This window comes from Neltuma alba, unplaced genomic scaffold, assembly GCF_004799145.2.
Source record: "Neltuma alba isolate B1F8T4 unplaced genomic scaffold, ASM479914v2 tig00007216_pilon, whole genome shotgun sequence".
NCBI lineage: Eukaryota > Viridiplantae > Streptophyta > Magnoliopsida > Fabales > Fabaceae > Neltuma > Neltuma alba.
This window is the reverse complement of record NW_021634713.1, coordinates 33,318-61,138: the sequence shown is the minus strand read 5'-3', so window position 1 is coordinate 61,138 and position 27,821 is coordinate 33,318. Positions and strand designations below refer to the sequence as shown.

Sequence of the window (27,821 nt, the reverse complement as noted above, 5' to 3'; positions counted from 1 at the left end):
TAGCCTTTGACTTTCTCCATGAAATTGATAAATTGACTAATGAAAGTTAATCATGAATTTTCATTTCTTGATTTCCTCCATAACTGTTCTGATATATCCAAGGTGATAAAAGATGAATCAAATAATGTTGCAGATTTGGTACTTAGTTCAAGCAGGGGCAGAATATCACACTCTGTAAGCATTACACATAATCTTAAACAAGCATAAAACAATGCTCCAACATGCTTTGCTACACTGTTCCTTCTCTCTCCGAGACAAGGAATAATAATTTCAAAGGAGATTTTCTATTCAAAATCCAACAAACCATCGCAATATTATTTTGTTACAAGAGATAATAGTACAAGCTGAAACTTTACCAAATATTCTAAGGTACAGATCCTTCTTCGCTGCACCAGGTTTGTGGCTATGGAAGGTGGAAATGGAGATAGGGTTTTGAGCTATGGTGGAAGAATCAGAACATAGCATCGCCTTTCTCTCCCTCTAAATTCTGAAGTGAGAGACGTGGCTGAGGTGAGGACTAGAATGCTATGCTTTGAGCTTGATTCAGTAGCAGTAAAGAGAAGAACGAAGAGAGAGAGAGAGAGAGAGAGAAGAAAGAAAAAGAGGGAGGGGATGAGACGGAAGGAAGAGAAAGGGAATGACATTTTTGACTTTTCTCCTGCATTTCATAATTGCAATTTAGGACCCAGTCTCTGATAGCTATTTTGTGAATTGAGGTACCCAAATTGCCATTTTATATTTTCAAAGGTCTTTATTTGCCATTTCCCCAAAAATATTTCGAGTGTTGAATACATTATAATTATAAAGATAATTAATTAGGCTCACATGCCACGTTTCTAATGATCAGGGCGGCCAAAAGGTGGGTATGAAAAGACGATGAAGGCCATGGTTGTAATAGTTTACCACCACTTCGAGTTAGGACTTGCGAGGCATGCAAACTACTCATCAAGAAATACTCCTCCCAGCTTTCATATATGATTTAATTATTAAGTTGATTTTAGTTTTAAATATAAAATCTATTTATTATATTTATCAATTTTTTCTAAATTACTTTTATAGATACTTCCTCAATCATAATTAAGTAAAAGACGGAGAGAAGATATTAAGAAAGATGATTATGGTGTTTTAAGAAAAACATTTCATATTTATCATAATTAACTAATCTAACTAACTTATTTAATCTAATCAAATTAGTTAAATATGTCTTATATTGAGAACTGAAAGAGTATGAGACTCATTCTGTAGTGTAATTTGCACTACAAAATGAATCTTATATTTATATATTATAAAATGAGTTTTTTATTTACGACTGAAGAAGTAATTAATTTCGTAATATGCAACAGTAAGTTATTATGCAAGCTTGAAATATCAGTAAAAAAAAAAATACAGAACCTTACAGAGAACTTATTGAAAGTGCATTCCTTTTAGACGTGAATTGTTGTACCCCAGGGGTTATTAGTGTTATTTGAAAAATATCAAAGGTCAGGCTGCGTAGAAAGAAACTGACTTGTTGCTAAAGTGATTTTTGAGAGCTTTAAATTACGCGAATGGAAAAATCTGTGGCCATTAAAACAAAACAAAAAAAGAAGGAGAAGAAGAAGAAGGTAAACATACTCTTATCAACAAAAAAAACGAAGAAGAGAAACATAAGGGGCGATGGAAAAGAAAAGTTTGTGGAAATTAGGGAAGAAAATGAACGGAAAGAAGGATAGCGGGAAAGATTTGATGCTTGCCCTGGGTAGCAAGTGGGAGCGTAAAGGAAAGGCGGGAAGGGGAAGGGGAAGACGTGAACCGTACGACTAAGACGTCGATGAAGGAGATCCAACGGCATGGATGGATCCGGTGATTGAAGGACACGTGTCCAGCGTGGGCGGAGGAAGACAGCTAAGAGGAGGAGCAAGTTGGGCGGGGGGTGCGGGTGACGTGTCAGAAGGAGAGGGGAGGGGGACATCGTACACACGTGTCGTGTCAGAAGGTTAGGTGTGGGGTTTGGGTACTGTGTGTGTCGGTCTTTGAAAAGCTGTGATTGATAATGATAGCCTACAAACCCCACTCCAACTGGTTCCCTCCTCCCGCCTTTCCGTTAAGTTTCTCTTCCCCACAATCGCTCCTCGCGCTCTCTCTCTCCCCCCCCCCTCCCCAAAAAACATAGAAAAATATTCCGTCTCAACTTGGCAATTTGTCTTTTTTTTTTTTAGTGAACAAGTTGCTCTTATATTTTACAGGATAACATTTATTATCATGTAATAATCGCAGAAGAGGGATCACTTAGCGGGGAAAGTTATATATATATATATATTAATCCTAGGATCTGCTTTTCTTATTAAAAAAAATATCTATTCACTGTCGTTCCCGGTGTTTTAAAACTTATTTAATAGGGGAAGGACATTTTGACAATAAAAGATAAAATTTTTAATTGCAATTTAGGCTCTTGTTTGATCGTTAATTAAAATATTTGGATTGAGGTTAAGGGTGGGGGAAGACGATGAAGACGGGGCATTTTCATTCCAGGGAAGTAGCGCCTTGTAATTAATTGCAATAATTGTTGACATAGGATGTGACATTTAAAAGGTAACTCCAATTTAATTTTTTTAATTAAAAAAAGAAGGTTTGGAGGATAGGGAAGAATAAAATATGAAAGGGAGGTGATAACCGGAAGGAGGGAGGGAGTGAGTATTAGGAGGACGTGGGTAAGAGTGGAAATGCAAGTTGCTTCAAATGAAGTGAGGAGGGCGTGTTTTTCCACATCGGATGCCTGTGAGCGCGTCCTCATTTGCCGTCCCCACCTCATTTCATTTGTTTCTTCCCTCACTTTTTATTTTTTTTAAAAATAATAATATGCATTATTCAAATCTGTCCAATCTTCTTTTAATAGAAACAAGGCTAAAGTCACTCTACATTTGGATTTGGATTTCGGGTTTGGTTTCAATTTTACATTTAAAATTCTTTGCGTATAATTTTCCCCCCCAGATTCTAAATTTTTTTTTATAAGCAAGCACATGTATACTCCTATTAAAAAGAATTCTATTAGAGTCTGTTGATTATTAAATATGATAGAAATTCAAACATTAGTTATCGACTTTATGAATTGTGAAAGAATGGCTAACTCACCGTTGATTTAAATTAATAGTATTTTAAAACACTTTCTTTGGGCTTACATTTGAAGTAACTAGATTCCGGTGAATTTGGGATTCTAGTAGACAGAATAATAAAATTTACTTAGAACAAATCCGCACCCGTGAATTTTTATCTGTCCAAATAATAGATTTGACTCAAATTTTTTGTCGAAAGATGAATTTTAAATTTTAAAGATATAAAAAAAAAATTTTAGCCACAAACCACTTGGAGAAACCTATGAAAGCTAAGCACCGAATTAGGATCATTTTTAATGAAGGATCGAATGAGTTGGGCTTATAAACTCCCAATAAACTAGTCTAGCATTAAATCATTGGTTTTAGTAAAACAAAACAGGGTTTTCAAGAAGTTCATATTAAAAAAATAAAATTCCGACAACTTAGAACTTGGTCATATTTTCTTCACGTCATTCTCGGGTTGAATGGATGAACACATGATTGGACAGACCCAAACGTGGATGTTGAAATTGAAATGGAACGAAACTCTTATTTGCAACTTGATTTATTATCAGTTTTTTTTTTTTAAATCCAATTGCGCGCGTCACTTTCACTCGTCTCATTGTCATTGTCCATCCAGGCGACGTTAATCGCATATTCTAGGTTGAGCCTGTTCCCAAGTTTACTGCTAGTTTTTAAAGGGCACGACTTTAAAAAAATTATTGCAGATGTTACAATCACTCATCATTTTTTCAATTAAATGAAATCATAATATATTACCTTCAGTCATTTTTTCAATTAAATGAAATCATAATATATTACCTTCAGTCATTCGTATAAAAACTAGTTTGACTTTTAATTTGATCCTAAATATAAAACACCAATTCATATTGTCTTTCATATTTATTTATTTTTTCTAAAATAATCTTTATAACAATTATGCATATTATAAGTTTTATCAAATATTAGTTCTAACTAATATATTTTCTAAAAATATTTTAAGAACAACTATATTTATTTATTATAAATAATCAATTAAATTAATTTTATTAGTTACACAAATTAATTAATTAGTTTTTATATTAAACATCGGAGATAGTAATACACAGTTAATTTTGGATTGCTCCGTATAAGCCGGCCCTTCGTCTTGAAGAGAAGACACGCTGGATGAATCTTTTCTGGTCTCATCGCTCATTTCTCTTTTATTTTTTCCCCTCTTTTTATGCAAGTAAAATAATATCCAAGGACATGGCCCACGAAGCTTGATGTTATTTTTCAACTATGCCTTTGACTATAGGGCCTCAATTTTTAACAGCTATGAATTATTTAGTGCCTTTTCATTCTAAGGGACCAAAATATAGGCTTAGTAGGTTAGGATTATAGAATATATGCAATGGAACGGCTAATTCAATGCTAACTCTGGCCAAAACTGATCCACCAAGGAGGAACCAACAAATCCAACATAGGCATTTGTTTGCATAATACTTAGAAATAAATAAATAAATAAGAAAGGGGCGTATGTTGCTGGCTAGACAGGAACCTACCTACTATACTTAACCACTAGGAAGGATCGTTGCATGATAACTACTACTACTACTACAACTGTGCAATTGCAATCAAAGGTGTAACTAGCATCAGGAGCTTTTGATGTTGCTTGAGAGCAGCGTGAAGATTGTGCCACCAGCCTGTGCCTGTGTTTTCTAACAACTTACTGAATAAAAGAGCCACAATGTATCTAATGCTCTCAGGAAGAAAGAGTATTATGCCTTTGTCCACTTGAGCGGCCGCCTCTCCCTCTACCTTGGTGATAACCTTCACTGCCCCGATTACCAGGGCCCCGACCTCTTCCGGAGAACTCTGGATTTCCATAGTCATTTCGGTTAAACCCTCGTCCGCCACCAAAGCCACGGCCCCTGAAGTCATTTCGAAACCCACCTCTTGCAGGTGGGAACCTACCTCTCCCAGCACCACCAGCACCAACTGCAAAACAAAGGATATAGAGTTATAAGCTATGATAGAAATTGGTGTTCATGTGACAAACAATTTGTCGCCAGTTTGCATGTACTTCTTCTCTTTCTTTTCTTTCTGAATGAATGATGTTATTCATGCCGGCTAGCAAGGAATTACCTCGAGTAGTAGTTCTCTTCATCTCAATTTCAGCTTGACGACCCCCAAATGTAATAGGTGAAGCCTGAAAGAAACACGAGGGAAATTCTAAAATCTGAAGTATAAAACCAACGACTTATGGTGGAAGTTTTAACAGCAAACCTTCAGACAAGTACCAGATTTAGTTTTCATGGTACATCAATTCAAAATGACAACAAAGCTGATTGTTTACCATGCTGGAAATGTTCAAGTCTTTAAGGGAAGCAATAAAAAGGAAACACAAATTCTAATAAGGCAACATATGGGCGTGACCATGTACTCAGGTTGCCCAATACAATTGTCACCAGCAAACAAATGTTATCAAACCAACCAAGTATCAAGCATAAAACCACAGGTCAGACGGTTCGCCTGACCAACAAAATAGAAATACTACTTGCATGAGGCTGTAGCCAGAGCTCCTCTTCAAATTAACACCATATACATCAGAAATTACTTTGAACCTTGCGAGACCTATTGATCGAGTATTCATGCATCATCAACGCATGAAAACAACTTGAGCAGAAGGGTAAGAAATCAAAACGAAAGATAAGCATCCAAGAAAAAATGGATTGCTACTTTAAAACAAAAATTCCAACAGTCATAAGAACGTTGAGCATATTATGATCAGACAAAAAATTATTAAGTAGCAAAGCATGTGAAACGGAAAAGACAAACAAAGACAATCATTGGACTTTGGGGTGATAATCTTATATAAAGGCATATTTGCACAGATGGTTCAGTTTAAAATCAATACCAGGATTGTCAGGCTTCAAGTGGCTATAATGAATATAGCTGTTAAAAGAGCCAAAAGGTTTCTATCCATGGGGGAGCCAGGTATAGCCTCTAAACTAGCACAATTAAATACCAAAATTCAAGGAATCTAATTGTAAACTACTCATCAACAAGGCTTCTACCTGAATTGCACTATTCATGGCACTCGGAGACAGGAATTCGACAAATCCAAAACAGTATCCCTGCTGCTGCAAAATGGCAGAAAAAAAGTTGTTTCCCCCCAATAAAGCATCATTAGGACTGCGAAACAAGTGGGACATGGTAACTGAAAATTTTGAAGAAGTGTCACATGGTAAATAAACTACCTTGTTATTTCTGACTTGGATGCCTCCTTGCTTGATGGGTCCAAATCTCTTGAATTCCACCTCCAACTGAGAAGCCGTCACGCTCATGGGCAAATTTCTGATGTAAATGGAATATCCTTCAACTGTGAGGTTTACATGCACGTCAGAAACAGTTACAAGTTTAAGCAACATACTGTGGCTTCAATCAAGCAGCCAGAATTGCAAGTTGAAAACGATAAAGTGCAGTCTTATGTTTTCTGAGTTCACAATCAAATAATTCAAGCTTCATAAACACAAGTCAAAATGTAAATTATATGAAACACAGATGAAGGTGTACCTTCCTCGTGATTATTACTACTTTCAGGCACATTGACACTATTTGGTTCTCTTTCAGGTTCAGGTGCTGCAGCAGATTCAACTGGCTCAACTGACTGGTTCTCAATTTTTTTTGGCACCACCTTTACAGCTTTAGTAGGTACATAGACTTTATTTGGTTCTGAGCTTCCTCTAAGGACTTTCAACTAAAAGAAAATAGACTTAGGTTTAAAAAATTTCACATTCCTTGAAGCATAAAATCTGACTTTGGACACTTACAATAGATGCATAAGACTTCTTTGGAGTGTCCTCTTGAGCTGAAGAAGCCAATTCTGTGGCCTGTGAAACATCAACGCCATTAGACTGAGACTGGGGCTCTTCAGCACCCTCAATTTCAACAAGTGATTGTCTTTCAAGATTAGATGGCACATAAGCATTCTCAGCACCATTTTGATCCTTGTTCGCATGAGAATTTGCAGCGTCTGGTGCAGATGGATCAGAGACATGACTGGGGTCTGTATATAAACATAAAAAGCATGAAGACAGGTTTCCATATAATGATGTAACTAAAGAAATGCAGATAGTTCTTTCTAATTGATCTTGCCTGGATCAGAAGTTATAAGAACATCAATTGCATCATCAACCACATTAACCGAGTGCTGTTCTGATGGCTCACTTTGTTCTAGATACCTAAAAACATCATTCAGAACAAAGTATCCATTGTCTTGAGGAGCAAGAAAGAATGATTGTGCAAAAGGTCTTCTCAGGTCATCCTTGCCAGTCAGAGAACCAGTTACCAACACAGTCACTCCATCATTGTGAGACTTTTGAGCATCAGCAGTCTTGATCTCAGCTTTAAAGTCTTTGAAGTTTAATGAAAGGATCTTTTCGTTAATACCCTGCGGTGAAAAAGACAGCAACGCCACATGAAATCAAGGATTGCCTGGAGTGTGTCTGTATAAATTTGCAGAGAAGGTCAATAAAATTTACTTGAACAGCCCTATCCTGCCTAACTTCAGAAGAAAAGGGGGAAAACCCTTGCAGATAAAAATAATCCACATCAGCAGCATATAGGACACAAGATAGGCCAAATTTTACTGGTGCATTAATATCCGGAAGATAGCAATGCATATAGCACTTTCTTTTTGGGAAAATCACGATGAGGTCCTAAAGAAAAAAATAATTACCAACTGGTCCCAATGACAAGTGTGCAATTGTCATTTACTACCTGAAATTTGTCATTGTAGACTGCTCTGTTGTCATTGGGGCTTTTCAGTTATTATGTTCCTTTCTTAAGACTTCATAGCAATTCTTCCTTTCTTTCTTTTTTTTTTCCCCTCTTCTCTTCTCTCTCTCTCTCTCACTCTTTTTACGTTTTGGCTTCAGCATTTAGCATTTTTTAGTTTTTACAGCTATTAATATAATTATAACATAATTATAACTATAATGAATTAAGTTAATTATCATATGTTAAGGGGAAAAAACTAATGAAGAACGAGATACACAGGCACCGTTTGCAGATCATCTTACTTTCATTGTTGTCACTGATGCCATCACCCCATTTGAATCAGGTCTGCTCAGTACACTAGATTCTTGATAGAACCGATAGACTAATTCTGGTGAATGATGAAGAATATGATAGTACTGCTCAACAAATGCATTTCCAACCATTTCAGCACTGGGAGTAGTTGGGTGAGAAGCTGCTTCCATGGCCATTATGCTAAAAAAGCCATCAATAGAAAATCTCAAACTTGACAACACTTGAAAACACATTTGGGAAGGGAACAAAAAAGAGTATCATCTAGATATACCAATGCATTTGATAAAATCAGGAAACATTGACTTATTCTGTTAAGAAAGAAAAACAATTCAGCATACATTCAAACAGGAAGCACATACAGTATCATGTGCCAATATATATACAAGGCACATATTGAACCTTAATGTTTAGCCCCCATTGAGATATGTAGATTAGAACCATATCACTCATGAAAACATTAACCCATAACTTCATTTTAAGAAATGTGCGAGGAAGCATTGGAACCAGAAAAATAAAATAGATGCTTGGAAAGGCATGGGTGCGAATTTAATCATGAAGCCCAGCTAACCATACAAAAGTCAGCTAGAATAAAGCTGGGGAAACTTTCAATGTTATGAGAAATTCTGAGTACAGCATTTTGATTTCAACAAAATGACAGGTTATCAAGCAACCTGGATAAAATAGCCTCTCGTTGTTCCTACAATGCCTCTTGACCAGCCTCAGGGTCAAGAAGTTTGTGAAGACTGACCTTGGAATGATGACATTCTCATTAACAAATCTAAAACGTAGAGGTAGAGCAGGAAACATAGAGGAGTTTTTTGTTTTTTTGGGGACAAAAGGAAACATGGAGTTAAAAGAAGAAACGACGGGGAAGTTTTGTGAGAAAGTAGAATAGCCAATAATTCGAAAGGACAAAAGGTAACATCGGGAAATATAGAATTGGAAAACCCACATTCTCAAAAATGAAGCAGAAAGAATTGAATATGTCATATGACCACATCTCATTAAAACTTCAACCGTGTTTAAAGTGAATATTGTTAATTCAAAAATAAAAAGAAAAAATAATCAAGCTGATATCTTGGAAGGGCGTACAGCATTCAGACAAAGCCCACAAGGGGGGAACAAAGGTAGCATCAGTGCAATACCCAGATCCAAAGAGAAAAACAACAGAAATCTAAACCCTAAACCGACATCATGCTGAAAAAAAGGAAAAAGAAAAAAACACCCACTACGATTAGCAGCAAGCGACTCGAGCACTACATACGGAAAAAGTTTCAGGCTTGGAAAAAAATATCAAAGCTTTAATAATAAATATAGTTTAGTCACTCTTTATTAATATTCAGCTGCTCGAGGAACTTTAACAATGTCTGATCACAAAAATGTAAGACCCATTTCGAATCGGCACGAAAATGGAATCTTAACGTAACACAGACATTATCTGAAAAACGAAAATCAAGCAATTGGTTGAGGGGGTGTACGAAATCGTTCGTAGATGACACCAAATCCCATTCATCACGAGAATCCAAGAAGAAAATGTCGCGTACCGGTAATTCACGAGAATGTTAGTGGCAGCCTACGAGGAAGCGATTGGCGAAGGGACGCGATGAGACAGTGCGTTTGAAGAGCGGAGTGGAGAAGAGACGATCAGTTAGCGCACGAAAAATAGGGAGTGTGCGAAAGCTACCACTTGGAACTGTGAACTAATTTCCCTCTCTTCCCTTTGCAGTCGGGTCAGGTGATCTCTCTTACGGTTCGTCAGGTTCGCCTCTTGTGCCGCTGTGGTCCGGTTCGCTCATTATAATACCGCCAGCCCTTGGCTGACATGTTCCCCAGCTCATTGGAAATTTAAACCGAACCATTAGAACCGGGGAATTCTGCATTAAATATATTCATTGTTTAACATTTTTTTGTAATAAATACACTAATTAATTTTATATATAAGATTTATTTTACATTTGTAATTTTTTAAAAATTAACTTTATTAATATTCTCCTAACAATAACCAAATGAAAAAGATAGAATTAAGAAATACATTTAGGGTGTTTTAAAAAAAATCATATTAACTAATTTAACTAATATATTTAATCTATTCAAGTTAGTTAATTAAATCTTATATTAAATAATGAAAAAGTATTATTATTTGAACATTGCCCAAGCAAAAACTCGACGTATAAATGTTACGTGTACATGCGAATTGCAAGCGACCTTTTTATTATTATTATTATTGGACATGGAAAAGTGTATTCAATCATCTATTTATTTTGCATATAAAAAAAATGTACTGACCCTAATACAAAATATAGTTTGTTGTGCAATTATCATTTATTCACAACCCTGCGTATATGCATTTCTTTTTTGACCAGCCATTAAGTATGTGCATTTCACATTTTAGCCAAAACAAATCATATGCATGAATCACATTTAAAGACAGTAAGTGAATTAAGAGACACTTGTATTTATATTGGGCTAGATTTTACCAGGGAAGGCAAATATTTGGTATTACTAATTTGTGTTATTTTTTTTTTAGCTGAATTTGTGTTCTTTTTGCAGTTTCATTGAAAATTTTGAGCCATGGCTGCCATGGACGATGTTGCAAATTAAAGATTATACACACACAATCAAATCGGAGCTAAATAACAGAGTAATCCAAAGACACGATGTGACTTTTCAACGTACCTCTCATCATCATCGCATTATTCTTAGCCCTGGTAATTAATGCGAGAGATAATTTGATGATGAATATGAGATTCTACATTCATTTTATCTTCTTTTTTTTTTAATTTATTTTTTAAAATAATTTTTATAATGATTGTACATTTTATTTTAAAGGTTTTATTAAATGATAGTTTTAGTTAATACACATTATTAGTAATATTATTTTATAAAAGATGACACATATTTATTACAAATAACTAATTTAATAAATTTTTTAATCTGTTCAAATTAGTTGATTAGTTTTTAAATTAAGAATTAAAGGTATAATATATGATTGAATTTATTACCATCATGTAGCTCCTGCGGTTTCAAAGTTATGCTATGATAGTACAACGGTCCTTAATATAATAGTTAGTTGATTAATTTAAATAGATTAAGAAATTACTTAAGTTAATTATTTTTAATAAAGATGTATTGTCTTTCTAAAATATCCTTACTAATTATATATATTACCTATAACTACTATTTGATGAAAATTTTAATTTATAAAATTACTACAAAAAATATTTTAAAAATAAATAAATAAATATAAAAATTAAATTTTTATATTCAGAATAAGAGGGTGTTTAGCAATCTCAAAAATATTTTTAAAAAGCACTTTTTCACAAAACCAAACAAATTTTTTACACATTTACTTCGTAAACTGCAAAAACACTTTTGAAACTATGGTTTGGTTTCTATCCAAACACCCTCTAAATTCTCTAAATTAAATGTTAAGCTCCTTGTTTTATTGAAAAGCGGGTATGACCGGTCAAATTCGTCAAATGCAACATCATTAAATTTGTGTTGCTGTTACATCATGGGAAGGTCACATCAAAGCACAGACGAACCCACATATGACAAGACAATTTTCGGTTACATACGAATATTATATGCTCCATTGTTTTTTTTTTTTTGACCAGCTGATATTTTATACTCCTTTGTTATCGTATTGATATGTAGCATTTGACATTACCGCTGAACTACATCTACCATCACAAATTATGGGGTTTTTTTTTTTGACCAAATAAATTATGGGGTTGAAGTACATTTAATTTCTTTTGAGTAAAAAAAAGTACATTTAATTTCTTAAAATATTTTTTCAGATATACTTAGTATCTTAAAATATCTTTTTGATATGTTTAACATTTTGAAGTTCATTTGTTGTCTGTATCAAAAAATATTTTTTGAATATTGGACTCATCTAAAAAAAATATTTTGAGATGTTAAATATATCATAAAATATTTTAGGATATTGAATGTATCTAAAAAATTACCTTTAAATATTGAATGCATTTTTACCCTAAATTATTGTATACAGTTGAATAATACATACTTTAAGGTTTTCTAATTGAAATTAAAAATTACTCACTTCTTCTTGTTAGGTGCTTACATAATATTCTTTTGGTACTAGATATAAGATTTATTCTGTAATGTATCTAATAGACTGCAACATTCCGAATTATTTGCAACGTCTCGCAAACTTCGTGTCCATTATATCCAAAGGAAGATATATATATATTGCAGTCGTTTTTCATATATTATCAGTGCAAATTGATTAATTTCAATTGTGGCAGCATGATAAATATTATGATTACTACCACTGCTTATGATATAAAAAGAAGTTAAAATTACAATATTTCAATTTAGGTACCTGAAAGCTCAAAGTTTAGAAGAAAAAGTGATGCATGATCTATATTCTGTAAATGTAGTTAAATGGCAAAAATATCCTTATATCAAAAAGGTTTATTAATAAGTTATGAACTGACAATAACAAATATTGAATAGTAAATGACAAGAAATACATTAGCAATGACAATTTGACAAATTATTTATTAACAAGTTGTTATTGTTTATTAATAAGTTGTGAATTGAAAATGACAAGTATTGAATAACTAATAACAAAAAATATACTGGTAATGACAAGTTTGATACTCGTAACTTTTTTTTAAAAAAATTGATATAAGGATATTTTAGTCATTTGATTACATTTACAAGATATAGATTAGGCACCACTTCTTCCTATGAGATTTTGACATTTTAAGTGTTTTGATTGGAATATTGTAATTTTCGCCTTCTTTTTATATCATTTTTATTATATTATGTTTTGGTGTTAAAAATAAGACCGTGGAAGAAAAACAAGAAGGGTCGCGAGACGCGTATTATGGTTGCAACAAATGGAGAGCCATTTTGCAATTCCGATCTTTCTTAATTAATTTGTTGATTATCTGGGTAAACGCATACCTGCATTTGGCTGTCAAGCTAGGCATGAACGAACCTGAATTTTGGATTAAAAAAACCAAGCACTCTTAGTTCTGTTATAATATCCAATTTTTAAAATTGTTTTTGTCTTTTTGACAAGACAATTCACCTGTTTTAACATTAAATACATTTTTATCAAATTTACTTTTAATTAATTATATTAGAATATTTTTATCTTTTTTCCCCGTCATATTTATCTCTCTTACTTATCTTCCTATAAACAAAAGCATATTTGGAAGGAAAAGTGTATATATTAATCAATTTGTTAAATCACATAACTCAGTTATTTGAAAATTTGAATCTTATAAAAAGAAGGAAAAATTAATTTGCAAGTCCTTCTAATTTACCTTGATTTTGAATTAGGTTCCTCGACTTTTTCTTCCTCTTCTTATTAGATCCTTCAACTTTTTATTGTTAAATTTGTTGGTCCTTACCGTTAGATACATATTGACGCCATTTAAAATTTAGCATACGCACTCAGGTTTGACCAACTCTCCTCTCATTTTCCTTGTTCAACACCGTCTCCTTCCCCAACATTCTCCCCACTTGAAAATGCCTTACCATTCCTTCCCTTCCCCTAATCATATTCTCCAGGACCCTCTTTATTTTTTTCCTTGGCTGTTGGTCTGGGCTCAACTTCCTAAACCCAACATCTCAATTTGTGAGGTGTGAAATGAAAAGGAGACAGAAGAACGACCTTACATGTGGCATTCACAACCCATGAAAAAAATCACGTTTTTTTAAGGCTTGTTTGATCATCCTCCAACTTCATTTGCGGCCCTTCTTGGCCATTACTATTGATCTAATTGAGTGGGGAGGATAAAACACTTGTTAATTAAAGGACTCTGCTTGGCTTTGTTTCTAATTCAAAAAATAGAGCCATCATTGATGGTGGCTGTCATTTGAAACTTCAATAGCAATCTAATATGCTCTAACTAGCAAGCCACCACTCTTGTTTACGGTCGCATATGTGTGCTCCAAAGCCATCGCGCGCCTCTTATACTCCTTATTTGATGTTGATGCTTTTATCCTCGTATTCTTTCCCTCCCCTGCATTCATCCTTTCATCTTACCTATCATTTTTAACTTTTGGATATTAACTATATATAATATACACGTAGCAAACAAAAACAAATTAAAGAAGATGTATCACTTGTGGATTGGGGTATCCGTGATGCATACGTGAGTTAAATCCAACAAATCTTGGAATTAAGTCACCGCCACCTCTTCTTCAAAATCACAAGAGACCATTGGATTCAAGAGCCAAGGGTCTGTTAAGTTACTTTCAACCCATGTTCTCAAAATTGGAAGGATCACTCCTTGTGTGTTTGGCTCAAACATAGCTTCTAGAGCTCTACATCTCATTCAAAATTGTTCAATACTCATGTTGAAGCTAGTCTTGCGATTCACAAATAAAGACGTTGGGCCTGGGGACTTGAGCCCCAATCGACTCCTTGTTTTCGTTTGACGTCGGGGATAGCTAAAAGGTCCCAATGACTATGCGATTGAGGAAATGGAAGGTGTTATGGAGAGGTAGGAAGGAATGACAAGCCATTTTCCAGTGGCGAGAATGTTGGAAGGGAGACGATGCTGAGCAACAAGGAAGAGGAAGAGAAGAGTTTGGTCAAACCTGAGTGTCTAAGCTAAATTTTTAACGGTGTTAAGATGTATTTAACCATAAGGACCAATAAATATAACAATAAAAAATTAAAAGATCCAATAAAAGGAAAACAAAAGTTGAGGGACCTGATTCAAAATCAAGATAAACTAGAAGAACCTGCAAATTAATTTTCCCTAAAAAGAATGAGAGGGAGTAATTGAGATACAATGAAACCTAGACAATTTTTAGAGAACTAATATGCATGCACGTAGATCTCGCAGTCTGTCTGCTGATTCATTAATTCTACCTCTCTCGCGATCACCACTGACTTTCGGAGCTTGTAAGGGCTTCAAGATCTTTACCAAAAACATTACCGAAAGCTTCCATGTCGTATCTGTTCAAAACCAGTCCGATCTCCACTCCTCCATCACCATTTCTGCTCTCAGAAATTGAAAAAGCTCTCGTCTTATCTATAGAAACGATATCCACCTTCACTGGTCTTCCCCAACCAAAATCGACACTATAAACCTCAAATCTCGTTGAACCAGAAATGCTTAGTACTTTTGTATTGTTCCCCCTTGCTCCCATCGTCTTCCTCGAACCCCAGCTATCTGCTCCTCTTACTAACCCTATTTCCAATCTCTTCACAGCTTCACTTAGTTCTTCCACTGCATTCACCAGCCCTAATTCATTCTCCAGTAATGTCTTCGTCTCCGTGATTGCGCTCTGTCCCACTAGGCAATTCCCGAAGTATGTGCTCGGAGTTGGAGGCTCCAGACGACCCCTGCAATCCACTGCGAATCCGAAGTTCACTTTCTCGGACTTTGTCTGCTCTGTCTTCACCAGACAGCGACCCATGTAAGCGTATGTCACCGAGAATGTCGACACGTGTCCATTGTTTTTCAGTTTGGATTGTGCGTATTTCTTGAGGATTTCGATGTGTGCTCGCGTCAATCCGAACGTCCCTCTTACTGCTTCCGATGGAACTTTGTGATCCCAGTTCCATAACATTAGGCTTCTGTTGTTTTGTACTCCGCCGTCGTTTAATACCTCGTTGACGAACCTCTCGGATATTCCGATGGGGTCTCGGATCATGGTTCGGTCATAGAATGGAAGTAATTGTTGTGGGACCACCAAAGAAGCTGCTTCTTCTTCGAGGTCAGACTTAGAGCAAAAGTAAGCCCATAGTTTCATGACGGACATTGCAGATTTACCGTCCATCACTGCGTGGTGGATGGAAATTCCAAGAGAAAAACCAGAGTTTGGGAAGAGGGTAACTTGAAGGGCCATAACAGAAGCGTGTTCTTGGGAAACATCTAAACGGGGTGTTAAAAGATGAAGTTTTGATGCTTCACGGAGATTAGAACTGGAGAGATGGCTGAAGCTGGATTGGGACTGGGCAACAGTAAAGGAGACAGAATCGCCGGGGAAGTAGTCGACGGTGGGGTAGGGAGAACGGTGAGGCCAGGTGAGGTTGCCGGCGAGGGGAAGATAGTGTTGAAGGGTGAGGGAGAAAGAGTGTTTGAGTTTAGGAAGAAGGTGGTGGAAGAAGGAGGATGGAGGGTGAGGATATTGGTAGAAGAAAAGGCACTCGAGAGGTGGGAATCTCAGCCATCTTATGTCGAAGAAAGTGAGCGGTAGAGACATGGGCGCGGCGGCGGACGACGGCGGCTCCACCGAGCAAACCTCCGCGATTTTCATGTCCTCTTCAGCCATCATGAAGATATGTCCACCGTGTTATATCAGCCTACATATTCTTCATATACATACATTTGAGCCTCCATTTTATAGGCCAAGAACGATACAATGAACTTGCATGCTTTTTTTTTTTTTTTTTTTGGGGACCAGCAACGAACATGCATGCTAGCTGGAGACTTCATGGGAAGGAGTTTTTTTTCCCCTTAATTTTTTTTTATTCTCTGGACTTTGAGAGGTAAAATAACTCCTCTCATCCTCGCGTTGAACAGTTTATTTATTCAGGAATGTTACTTCAATTTAATTTTAATTAATTTTTTCCTTAAATATACGGGGTGAAAATGAGGTGGAAAAGTTGGCAGCACAAAATAGAAAGAAAAAGTGGTGGAAAAAGTTGCTTGCAACAACAATATAATCTTTTTCTTTTTTGATATGAAATTTTATTTGGCAATAAGTAAAGAAACTTATTCTCGTAGGTGTTAAATGTTGATCATGTGTTCATAGATTAGTATATATTTCCTTATATGGACCTACTTTAATTCATGCTTACGTTTGTCATAATAAATCATGACAACTTGCAACAAAGTAGTGCAAAGGATGTAACGAGGAAGGAGCTAGTAAAAGAATGGTGTTTATATCCAATTCAAAGCTGGCAGAGGATCCCATACAAAATGATTAGAATAGTTTAATCCCATTGTCAACTTCTATCTCAGATTACCCACGAATAAATATATATTGTGAAAATAAAGTACTCTTTCCGTTCTTAAAATAATACCCATTTAATTAATTTGATTAGATCAAGAAAATTAGGTAAGTTAGTTAATTATAAGAAATGTGACACGTTTTTCCTAAAATACTATAATCATCTTTCTTAATATCCCTCTTCCTCTTCTGCTTGATTATGGCTGAGAGAGTATCCATAGGGGTAATTTAGAAAAAATTGATAAATATGAGAAATAGGTCTTATATTTAGGATTAAAACCAACTCAACAATTGAATCTTATATTAAGGATCGGAGGAGTATATATATGTGTGTGTGTAGAGGGAGGGAGAGAGAGAGGAGATGATGATCGTAAATAGTGGGGTGCACAAAATAGTTATTTTGCTGCAACCGCAAGTTGTTAGAGCGTCACCCTCGATATGTGTTCAATTTGAGATAATTTAAGTAACCAATGAAAATTTCGAGATATTTTCTTATAACAGCTATACTCCATTATTTGACATGCCATCTCCCAACTCTCGGAACATTTTCGAATTAAGCAACGCGCGATAAAGAAAAAGGCCCATGCAAACCATTGGGCTTTTCTTTGGGCTTTGATATTTGTTTTCAACTAATATGGGCCAGGCTTCAAATTTAGAGGTCGAGATTAGGGGAACGAAGCCCAAGCCCAAAGTTAATATAAACCCTATTGTCTCCGCATGACCGCATGCAAGTTGCTGATAATCTTGACGTCTGCTGGTTTAAAAAAAAAATAAAAAAATCTGGACGTCGGAAAGGAAAATAATCTAAACTGGAAATGTCTTTTTTTTTTTTAACGGTAATAAATGTATATTAATAATTCAAAATTTGGGTAATGTACAAATATCTTTAATTAATTCCTCTACAAAAAGAAATTGGCTTTGTTAGACTAGGGGAACTTAATGAGGCTAATTAGCTATAGTGTTCTGAAACTTAGATTCCGTATTAGTTAAGCAAGTTGGAATTCTTCATTCAACAACTAGAAGCATTTGTTTTTTTTTTTATTTTTATAATGGTTTTTAATTTGCAGAAAATTTTGTGACTACAAGTTTCTTTAGATAAGAGATTTGAAACGTGAAGCACAAAACAGGTAGCTGGCAGGCTTATCGGTAATGAAAAAGGGGTCAGTGTGCTGAGAGAGCAACCTTTACCAAACTCAAATGGATGATAAGGTATATAGAGAGCAGAGAGCAGAATAATTTAATAGTTATGTTGTTGTTGGGATTACGCAACTTTCATGCTTTGAAATTTTGGTCCAAATTTGCTGCAAGCAGACGTTATTCCAAGATGCCCACTAACGTCTGTGTCTGTCTATATTTTGTTGGATGGCCAAAATGTCTTGTTCTTGATGATAAGGTTTGATAAGAGGTCCGAGTCAAATCGAAAACATGATGTTTGAATTGATATCATTAAATGAAAAGAGTTTCATCTTGACTATACTGTCTGATTATAATTTTTATGATCAGTGCTTGACTCACAATAAGTATGGATCCAAGTCATAATCATGGATTTTTACTTTTCTTGTAAAAAGACACTCTGCAGAAAACATGTGGTAAAAGATGGAGGAGTTGTTTGGTGGCCAATATTATCTCTTGGCAAAACCTAATAAGATATGATGCTTAGACTATATATATACACGCAAGTTTTGATAAGTGCTCGATTAGACATATTTTATCTGCAGGCAAAAAAAGATCTTGCCTAATCTGTTACTTTTCTCGGGCTAACTAGATTTTATTTACATACTGTTATATAGACACACATTCACATATGACTGTATTAGTAAATAAAGGTGAAATCTATTATAGCAAAAAATAAAGAAGATGAACACAATTTTATCATCTTAATGAGGCTGATTTAAGCATGATTCTGATTTCTGAGTCCTCCCCCGTCCCTCTTCTTGGCCAGAGATTAATTGTGACCAATAATTGCAAGGATTTGATAGGAAAAAAAGTTAGAAACGAAAAGAGGGAGCAGCATAAATTGGATAAGGTGGTGTCAGGTCATGATAGAGAGCAGTAGGAGTGATAGTACAGATCGACGGAGACATACAGACAGTGTTGGGTTTGGTTAACAAGAAAAAATGGACAAAACATGACAGTGGTAAAACAGTACACTGGGCACCTTGATCACACAAACAAGTTATCTCTTTTCTTTTTTGCTAATGAATAATGTTAATAAATACTCTCTCTCTATTATGCATGCACCACACAGTAGAAAAGAGCTTTTGTCTTGCGATGCTCCCTCTGCTTAATTTCTTTGACATTTAGCAGCCTAGCTGTTATTTCCTGTCTTGTCTCTGCAATTTTCAATTATTCCTACGTTTGCCTCTATATGTTGTACTGATCAATATTTTCTTACCATTTTGGACCTCTAATACACTCTTTCCCATTCCGATGGGACGCTCTCTCAACCTGCAAGATTTAGAATTGTTTGCTTCTACAACACTAGGGAATCCAGGCTGTTTCCTTAATTTCTTTCTCGAGATTAATTAATGTATGAAGGGTGTGTATAAGGTTGCTTATTCCCAATAGAACCAATACTGGTCATTAACACGAGAGTTAGTTTACTAATTTGAATATATTAAGATTATTAGTTAAGTTAGCTATTTGTAATAAATATGTGTTCTCTTTTCTAAAATACTCTTGCTAATCAAGTGTATTGATTAGAATTACTATGGGAAAAAATTAGATAAATATGAGAGACAAAGTGAATTAGAGTTTTATATTTAGGACCAAAATAAAAATTAAACGAGTTCTTATATTAGGAATCAGGAAGTATTCAAGAATTTCAACTTCCTTCAATGTATATATCTTTCTTTGGTTTGGGTTGCTGCAGAATCTGTCTTTCAGTTTCTCGTGGTTGAAATTGCAGCTCATATTCCTCAACTTCTGTATATTCCGATTAACTTTACGACTTAAAGTTAGTTATTAGCTAATTAATAGCGCACGCGCACACACATCAAATTAAAGCACACATCGTGCAAGAAATTGGAGACGTTCTCTTTAATCAGCCTAGTCTTTCTCGGAGTTTAATTGTAGAGTATACGTGTTTGGATTGAAGAGAATCTTGGACTGAAAGAAAAGATAAGAACAATTTTAATTCAAACATTCTTTGATTTATAGTTAAGTCTAATAATTTTTGGTTCTCTATAAGAATATTTGTTCTCCCTTAAAAAAAGGCGAACAAATTTACATCAAAAGGGTAGTCATTATTAATCTTTGGCTACTGAAACACCATAAGCTGTTTGCTGTTTGCTCTTGGCTCTTCGACTAAGCTAGCCAATTTAAATCTGAATATGCTAATAATTAATGTAAACTCAAAATATCAATGTATGAACAGAAGTTTTTACCAAATGAAACTGCAGGAAAATTTAACAAAAAGACAAAACTGCAGACAAGCTGCTTCTGATGCATTTCCTGTTAATCAGAAAGTTGAGAGCGATTAGTCATGAACCCTAACCAAGACCAAGGCCTTTTTGTATCTGCAAAATCTGGGACCATTTTGTTGTGCCATAACGGAACCCTTCTCCAGTAACCACTTGCTCACTCAATCTTGAGATGTACACCAACTGTACTACAGCTTATTTACACTCTCTTGTCTCCTCACATGGCTCTCTCTCTTCTCTATTCACCCTTCATTATTCTTCAAAATCTTTCTTTGCCTTCACTGGCAAAACAGAAGATAAATTGATAGGTTCCAGACACAGTTCAAGGATTACATTTAATTTACCCTCTCTTCTTGCTCCTTTAAGATCAAAGGAGTATCTTGGCTTTTTGGACTTGTCTTCTTCACCCTCATCCCTCTTCTTAATTACTATATATTTTCATTGTTTTACTTGGCCTTCCAAATATAATAAATATAGTACGATGAAATGCTGCTGTCTGGTCCGCATTACTGCATCTGGTATATATCTTCTACAACTAAATCCTTATTTCATAATTATTTTCCTACGTTCGCGCAAGCAGAGTTTCTCTTTAGAGGATGACATTATAACCAACTTTGAATTTCCCATGTAGTTTTCTGCAATTACATCTGGTATTCAACAACTTTTTTTTTTATAAAAAAAACTGAAGCGAAGCAAGTATTGGTTAATATATAGTCAGATGCTTTTTTTTTTTTTGGTTGAAGTATAGGTTTCGAAATTTTAGGTTCTCTTGACCAATGCAGCTTCAGTTACTGAAGCAGTTTCCTTAACGTCTGAGATTTGCTAGGCCAATCCATGTCTTGCAGAGTAAAACGCACACACAAGACAAACTCGGATGTATTAGAGTTTTTCATCATGTCTTACATATATGTATCTGTATGTTCGATTTCGATTACATAGTCAACAGATCGATATGAGTGAGCGAAAATCTGCAGGAGAGGAAATGAGAAAAAGAATATGTAGGCCGTAAGCTAGCTCCTTTCTCAGACCCAAATTTTCTGCAAACCTGTATGGAGAGAAGAGAACTGTACTGTATAGCATGGTCGTAAAACAGCATTCCTTGTTCAAATTCTTTTTTTTTTTTTAATACATGAGACGATTTTAGGGTTTTTAAGGCAACATATCATATCCTCCAAAGTACTGTGAATGGTGAAAGATAAGCCAAAGGTGGAAGTAGATAGAGTATTGAAGAAGAGGAGAAATTGTGTACGTTTCTGTATCACTCAGAATTTATGTAGAACAAATTAAAGCATGCTATATGAAAAACCCACTTACATGTGGAAAATAATTCTCAAGTTGCTCCCATGCACATATTAGGGTTATCTCTCTGCAACATTGTCTCTCTGTGTGTGGTCCTGTTCGTACGCAACGTCTATATGGTCCCTCACCTACTTGCTTTTCTCTTTTTCTTTGTCCCATGTAGCCATCACGTCATACACTTCCAAAATCACAATTCTCACACACCACAACTTCTGAATCTCTCTAATCATATAAGTTTATCTAAAGTGGTTTTATCTTCTTGTCTTCGGATACCTTATACTTTGCTTTTTCCTCCCCTTTTTTTGATTCTCCTTTCATTCCTTATTCTTTCCTTTTCCGTTTGGAATGATTCAAATATTTATTCTGAAGAGATAATGGTAAACCAAAAAAGCCGACGTATTTGCTAATGATATATAGTTGTATATGTGTAACTCCGATCCATAAGTTGTTCATCAAAATTCTTGGGAGTTCCTTTAAGGTCATCAATATATAGACTGAGATGTTATGAAAACCAATAGCAAAAAAAAAAAAAAAAGGGGGGGGGGGATGTTATGAAAACCAACACTTTTGCTTTTGCTGCATATTTAGGCTTGCTTTCATATGTATGCGTGGACCCTCTAAGTATACTGTGCACTTGAGTCCCAAGCTTTTCGTAGCTGTCGATGAAGAATGACTTGCCACTTTCGAAGAATGAAAATTGTCTCTCTCTTATTAGGTTATTTGGTGTGATCATGAACTAGTTGTTAGAGATTAACATGATAGTTACAAACACGTAACGAATTATTTAAAGGAGGATTATTGGTTGTTTTTCTGTGTAAAATTAAGAAATTTCTCAAGTCAGGTCTAATTTGAAAATAATATTTTCTTGAACTTGCAAAACACTTTTTTGAAAGAGTCTCTTTAAATAATACAGAGAAGCGCTCAATATCCTTTATTGAATATAAATAGATATAAACTGCTTGTCAATAATTAATTAATGTTAACTTTGACCAATTGAGGGGCTAGCTAGTTAGAATACCATAATTATTTGACCAATAATGAATCAATGACGAGAGAGAGCCACGTGGTCATCTATGAGCCTCTGCTTTATCTTTCACAGCAGCGTGGTCGGTTCAATTCCGGCATCTAGCTTTTCCAAACCTGCGGCCTCAAACTTCTTTCTCCTTGTTTTTAATCTTTGCATTTCACAAAAAGCCCCATGTTCGCTTCAACCTTCACATTCTGTTCTAAGCTCTATCTAATTGGTGCATATGGGGATATCACATAGAGGTATTTGTATACATTTTGTGAGTTTTCTTGATGCAAAGTCTTCAACTTTACATGCTACTAGCTAGTGTGCTTCTTTTTAACTGTGTTATGAAACTTTGGGCTCATGTTTTGTTCTTTAGAATTGCCCTTCCTTTTGGTTATGTTGTATGTCTTGATCAGTACTATAATTATCTCACGCTTTTGGATTTTCTGAACATGTTTTCTGATCATTCAAAAAACTGATTCATCCTCAGCAATGAATTCGATACTTGCAGTTGATTATTCGTTGGTCCCCTATAGAAGTATTCACAATATGATTCATTATATATGTTAATCTAATCAGTTTTGGGAGCCATAGCTTGATCTTGGGAAGGAGCATTATTTTGATACGAGGCTTAACAATTCACGTGGTGTTCTTTTTCCTCCCACTCACAAATATTATTCTCATCATTTTTTTAACCGATTTAATGTTCTATTCTTTTTTGAAGCAAACGCTTGCTAGCGAGAAGAAACAAGAGCTAATCAAATTCACCCAACTGCCTTGGATAAAAATACACGGGAAATCAACAAAGAGAGGCGTTGTTATTATAAGATGATTAAGATTCCAAAAGAGGCAGATCTTGCAAGAAAACATGAAGGTGATTCGTCAAGTAATTATGAGAAAGCAAAGGCATCGACATCATCATGGAGCAGCATGGAGCAGCAATGGGTGAGGTTGAAGGATCCGAGGATAGTGAGAGTAGCAAGAGCCTTCGGAGGCAAAGACAGGCACAGCAAGGTTTGCACCATACGCGGTTTGAGAGACAGAAGAGTGAGGCTGTCGGTACCCACAGCCATTCAATTATATGACCTTCAAGAGAGGTTAGGGTTCAATCAACCCAGTAAGGTTATTGATTGGCTTCTTAATGCTGCCAAGAATGACATTGATGAACTGCCTCCTCTTCCACCATTAAATCTGGCCCTCGTTCATCATCATGCTATTCTCACCTCTAATTCTCAGCCTAACGAAGAACATGGGTGGGAAGCTAACAATAACACTTTCTGGAAACTGATGGAGCCCAAAGAAGCTTCCCTGTCGCATGATCACGAGGACAAAGTTGGTGATGATGATGTTAAACGAGGAAGCAATAATAATGATACTGAGTTATCTCATCTTCCGCATCACCATCATCATCATCCCTCCTTTGTTGGGTACCAGTGGGAAGGTTCTGTATCAGATGGTGCTGGTAGTGGTGGAGGTGTACATGTTTCTCATCAGACAGATTTGCAAAGCCTTAGCGTTTTACCTTCCTCATCAACTTTGTCTTTGTCCACTGGGGATTCTTCTCATCATCATTTTCCTTCGCATTTTGGAGCGAATATGGATATGGATAGTAATATTCCTAAACAACTCAACTATAACCATCACTATCCTATGCTCAGTTCTAGTTCAAATAATCTGTACCCTATCTCCATGGCACAATCCTTGAAACCCTTTGGGTTGAGCATGATGACTCCCAACAGCACTTCAGAGAGCCAGTCACATAACCACCTTCAGAATTTTCCCACCAAGTGATTACACGGACAAAGTGCAAAACAATAAGGTGAGTGAGATCAATTATTTCGTCACAAGATAAGATACTGGATCAGCTAATTATTTGCATTCGTATAGTATGGTATACCATGTTTGGTAAATTGCTGCTTTCTACTTGATTATTGTTGCTGATTAAAAATTTTGAGTTCAGTTTGGGTTAATCTACAATACTGCAAGAAAGCAGGTCTTCATGAATTGTTCAATTAATATATCGCTGTGATGATCAGAGCACACAGTACTCTACTGGACTGCCATCTTCAATGAATTGATGTAGCTCAGAGAAGTTGGGGTTGTGGTGGTTTCAGTTGCAGTTCGTTGTCGCGGGGATATTACAGGCAAATGCATCAAGATTAATAGAAATATATATAGAGAGAGAGACAAACACACACAGTTGTGTCTGTGTGTTTGTGTTGTCCCGCGCTGTATGATATCAACAGTGATTAGCAATAATTTATATTAATAATCTTTGTACTTCATATGGTTGATTGATTTGATTTCCTTGGGAAGTTAGCTGTTGAACGTGGTCTAATGTGTTTTGAATGGGACGAGAATCAACTTCGATAGTTGCTTTAACGGTCTTGCCTCAACATTATTCTTAAATAATCCTTTCAGCCACACGACCGAGTGGCAGACAGTGTGTCTGCCTGACAGGCCGACTCAAATTTTAGGCTGTGAGAACAACAATGTTCGTGTTGTGAGATACTACTTCCGTATTTAATATAAGAGTTAATTTACTAATTTAATTAAATTAAAAAAAACTAGTTAAGTTAATTATTTATAATAAATAAATACTATCTTTCTTAAAATATCCTTACTAATCAAGTGTATTGGTAAGAACTACTATTGTCATAAAGATTACCTTAAAAAATAGATAAATATGAAAGACAAAGTAGATTAAGATCTTATACTCCTCCAGTCCTTAATATATGACCTAATTATTGAGTTAATTTTGGTCCTAAATATAGGACCTATTTCTCATATTTATCAGTTTTCTCTAAATTACCCCTATAGATACTCCTTCAACCATAATCAAGTAGAAGAGGAAGAGGGAGTATTAAGAAATATGATTATGGTATTTTAGAAAAAAATGTCACATTTCTTATAATTAACTAACTTACCTAACTTTCTTAATCTAATCAAATTAGTTAAATGGGTCTTATACTAAAGACCGGAAGAGTATTTAGAATCAAAACAAAAGTCAAACGAATTTTTACATTAAAAACCAAAGGTAGCAGTAGAATTAATGTTGTGGTTGCCCAGAAAAGGGTAATATGGTCAAAGTAATTAATAGACATCATATAATACTACATCCGACTCTAAATATAAAACATATTACTTTGTAATGAAATTTTAAAAGCAAAAATTTGCCCTAATTTCAAAAAAAAATCTCAAGACTATAGACTTTACGTTTATGTGTCCAAAATTTAAATATATAATTAATAATTAATATAATACTCATTAATCTAAGAGTTAGTTAAGGATCAAATTTGGTCTTAAATATAAGGCATCAATCAACTTTTTCTCTCAAACCTATAATGTTTTATCTAAAATATCCTTATTGATTGTATAGGTTCCACCAAGTTATATTTTCAATACATATGACTAAATATAGTAGCTTAGAAAAATCAGCACATATTTATTACAATTAACTTAGTTTAAAAAAATCAACACATATTTGTTACAATTAATTAACTTAACTTATTTTTTTAAACTTTATAAATTAATTATCTAATTCTTATATTAAGAACAAAGGTAATAGTATTTATGTAAAATATGAAGTACAGTTATTAAAACCTAAACTTTTAATGCAAAAGATGTAGACTCGTGATGATTTCATCCATTGTTTTTTTTTTTAAAAAAAGGAAAGAAAAAGAAAATCTCATTAGAAGATTACATGGGTGGATTGATCAACAAGGTATATCAATAATGCAACGTATTTTTTAGCACCATATAATGCATATAGAGCATATTTAATGATCATTTATTTTTTATTATGAATGTTCTTTCCACCAAGAAAAGGTAAATGGATAAACCATCAAGGCCAGCATGGCAATATGTATTTGGTTGAATCTGCAAGGCCCAAAGTGAATACTCTCCCATTGTTATGTGATGTCACATTTTAACGTACCATAAGCAGCGCACAATTCTGGAAAACCAAGTCAGATTTTTCAAAATAAATTTTGAATTTGAATTTCTTAAGTTGAATAAATAATAAATTACATATAAAAGAGAATGACTAGAAAATAATAAAGAACAAAACTTGGGTTCATTTGCTTATATCTCTTGAGTCTAATTTTTAAATGAAATTTTAGAATAATATTTTTTCCAACAATAAAAATTCACATGAATAGAATTATAAATTCTATTAGACCATCATGAATAATAAATACAAACAAATAAACCTTAAGTTTTTTCTAAAAATAAAATATATATTTTTAATAATTTTCACTCATGGTTTTATTTTTAATTCTTATTAATAAAAAAAATCCCTTCTATCCTAAATATTAAGCCTATTTTGTGGTATAAATTATACTAAAATTAGTCTTAAATTTAGGACTGAAAAAATACAACTTACTTTAGAGAAATTAAAAATAAGAAGCTTTATATTAAAATATGTTCTTAAATTATAAATTACTTCTCATATTATTTTATTACAACCTATTATTTAAGTTTAAAACTCCAAGTCCAATTTCAACATTTCAAACTAAGCCTAACTCTTACTAATAATAATAGTTTTTTATAAAAAATATTATAGAAGGGCCGAGATGCGAGCTACTTCAGCCAACACCACTACAGGTTAACTCATATTTACACTGTCAACCCGTTTTACCAGCATCGAATGCCCTCGTTTGCAATCTTAACATCAACATGTATAAGGCCTTGATTACGCAAGGCAATTGAAACATAAACCCAAAGCCACAAGCTTGAAATCAACACTTGAAATCTCAAACCTTAAACCCATAAATCAATCAATACTCTCTCCAATTCTTTTTATAAGTTCTTATTAACTAAATTAAGCGGTTGAAGAAAACATTTAAAATTTATTAAAAATAATAAATATATAAAAATTAAATCTCTTTTTTCTAAGTATGTCCTTATTTAATAAGAAAGCAAATAAGAAAGAGAAATAACAGTTATAAGATAAAGGATGAAAAAGAATAGAAAATTAATTAAGAAAAA

General features: G+C 34.5%; 3 protein-coding genes across 5 annotated transcripts; 1 reads left to right on the top strand and 2 right to left on the bottom strand.

The window, feature by feature from the left end:
• Positions 1-4,462: 4,462 nt before the first annotated feature.
• LOC114752042 (ras GTPase-activating protein-binding protein 2) lies at positions 4,463-9,841 on the bottom strand. Its single transcript, XM_028940762.1, has 9 exons — positions 9,692-9,841; positions 8,138-8,327; positions 7,212-7,506; positions 6,887-7,122; positions 6,630-6,813; positions 6,314-6,435; positions 6,131-6,196; positions 5,199-5,262; positions 4,463-5,051 (listed from the first exon to the last, which is right to left on the bottom strand). Exons 2-9 carry the CDS (start codon positions 8,321-8,323, stop codon positions 4,816-4,818), a joined length of 1,389 nt encoding a protein of 462 aa, XP_028796595.1. The 5' UTR covers positions 8,324-8,327; positions 9,692-9,841; the 3' UTR covers positions 4,463-4,815.
• A 5,179-nt stretch (positions 9,842-15,020) lies between these two features.
• LOC114752049 (malonyl-CoA:anthocyanidin 5-O-glucoside-6''-O-malonyltransferase-like) lies at positions 15,021-16,418 on the bottom strand. The gene has a single exon (XM_028940777.1). The coding sequence runs from the start codon at positions 16,416-16,418 to the stop codon at positions 15,021-15,023; it is 1,398 nt and encodes a 465-aa protein (XP_028796610.1).
• A 6,435-nt stretch (positions 16,419-22,853) lies between these two features.
• On the top strand, positions 22,854-25,212 carry LOC114752041 (transcription factor TCP13). Of its 3 annotated transcripts, none has more exons than XM_028940761.1 (3): positions 22,854-23,089; positions 23,557-24,651; positions 24,869-25,212. In XM_028940761.1, exon 2 carries the CDS (start codon positions 23,661-23,663, stop codon positions 24,621-24,623), a length of 963 nt encoding a protein of 320 aa, XP_028796594.1. In that variant the 5' UTR covers positions 22,854-23,089; positions 23,557-23,660; the 3' UTR covers positions 24,624-24,651; positions 24,869-25,212. The 3 variants fall into 3 exon arrangements, with proteins under 3 accessions (XP_028796594.1, XP_028796592.1, XP_028796593.1); XM_028940759.1 differs by having other exon boundaries at positions 23,344-24,651; XM_028940760.1 differs by lacking the exon at positions 22,854-23,089 and adding an exon at positions 23,097-23,478.
• Positions 25,213-27,821: the final 2,609 nt, after the last annotated feature.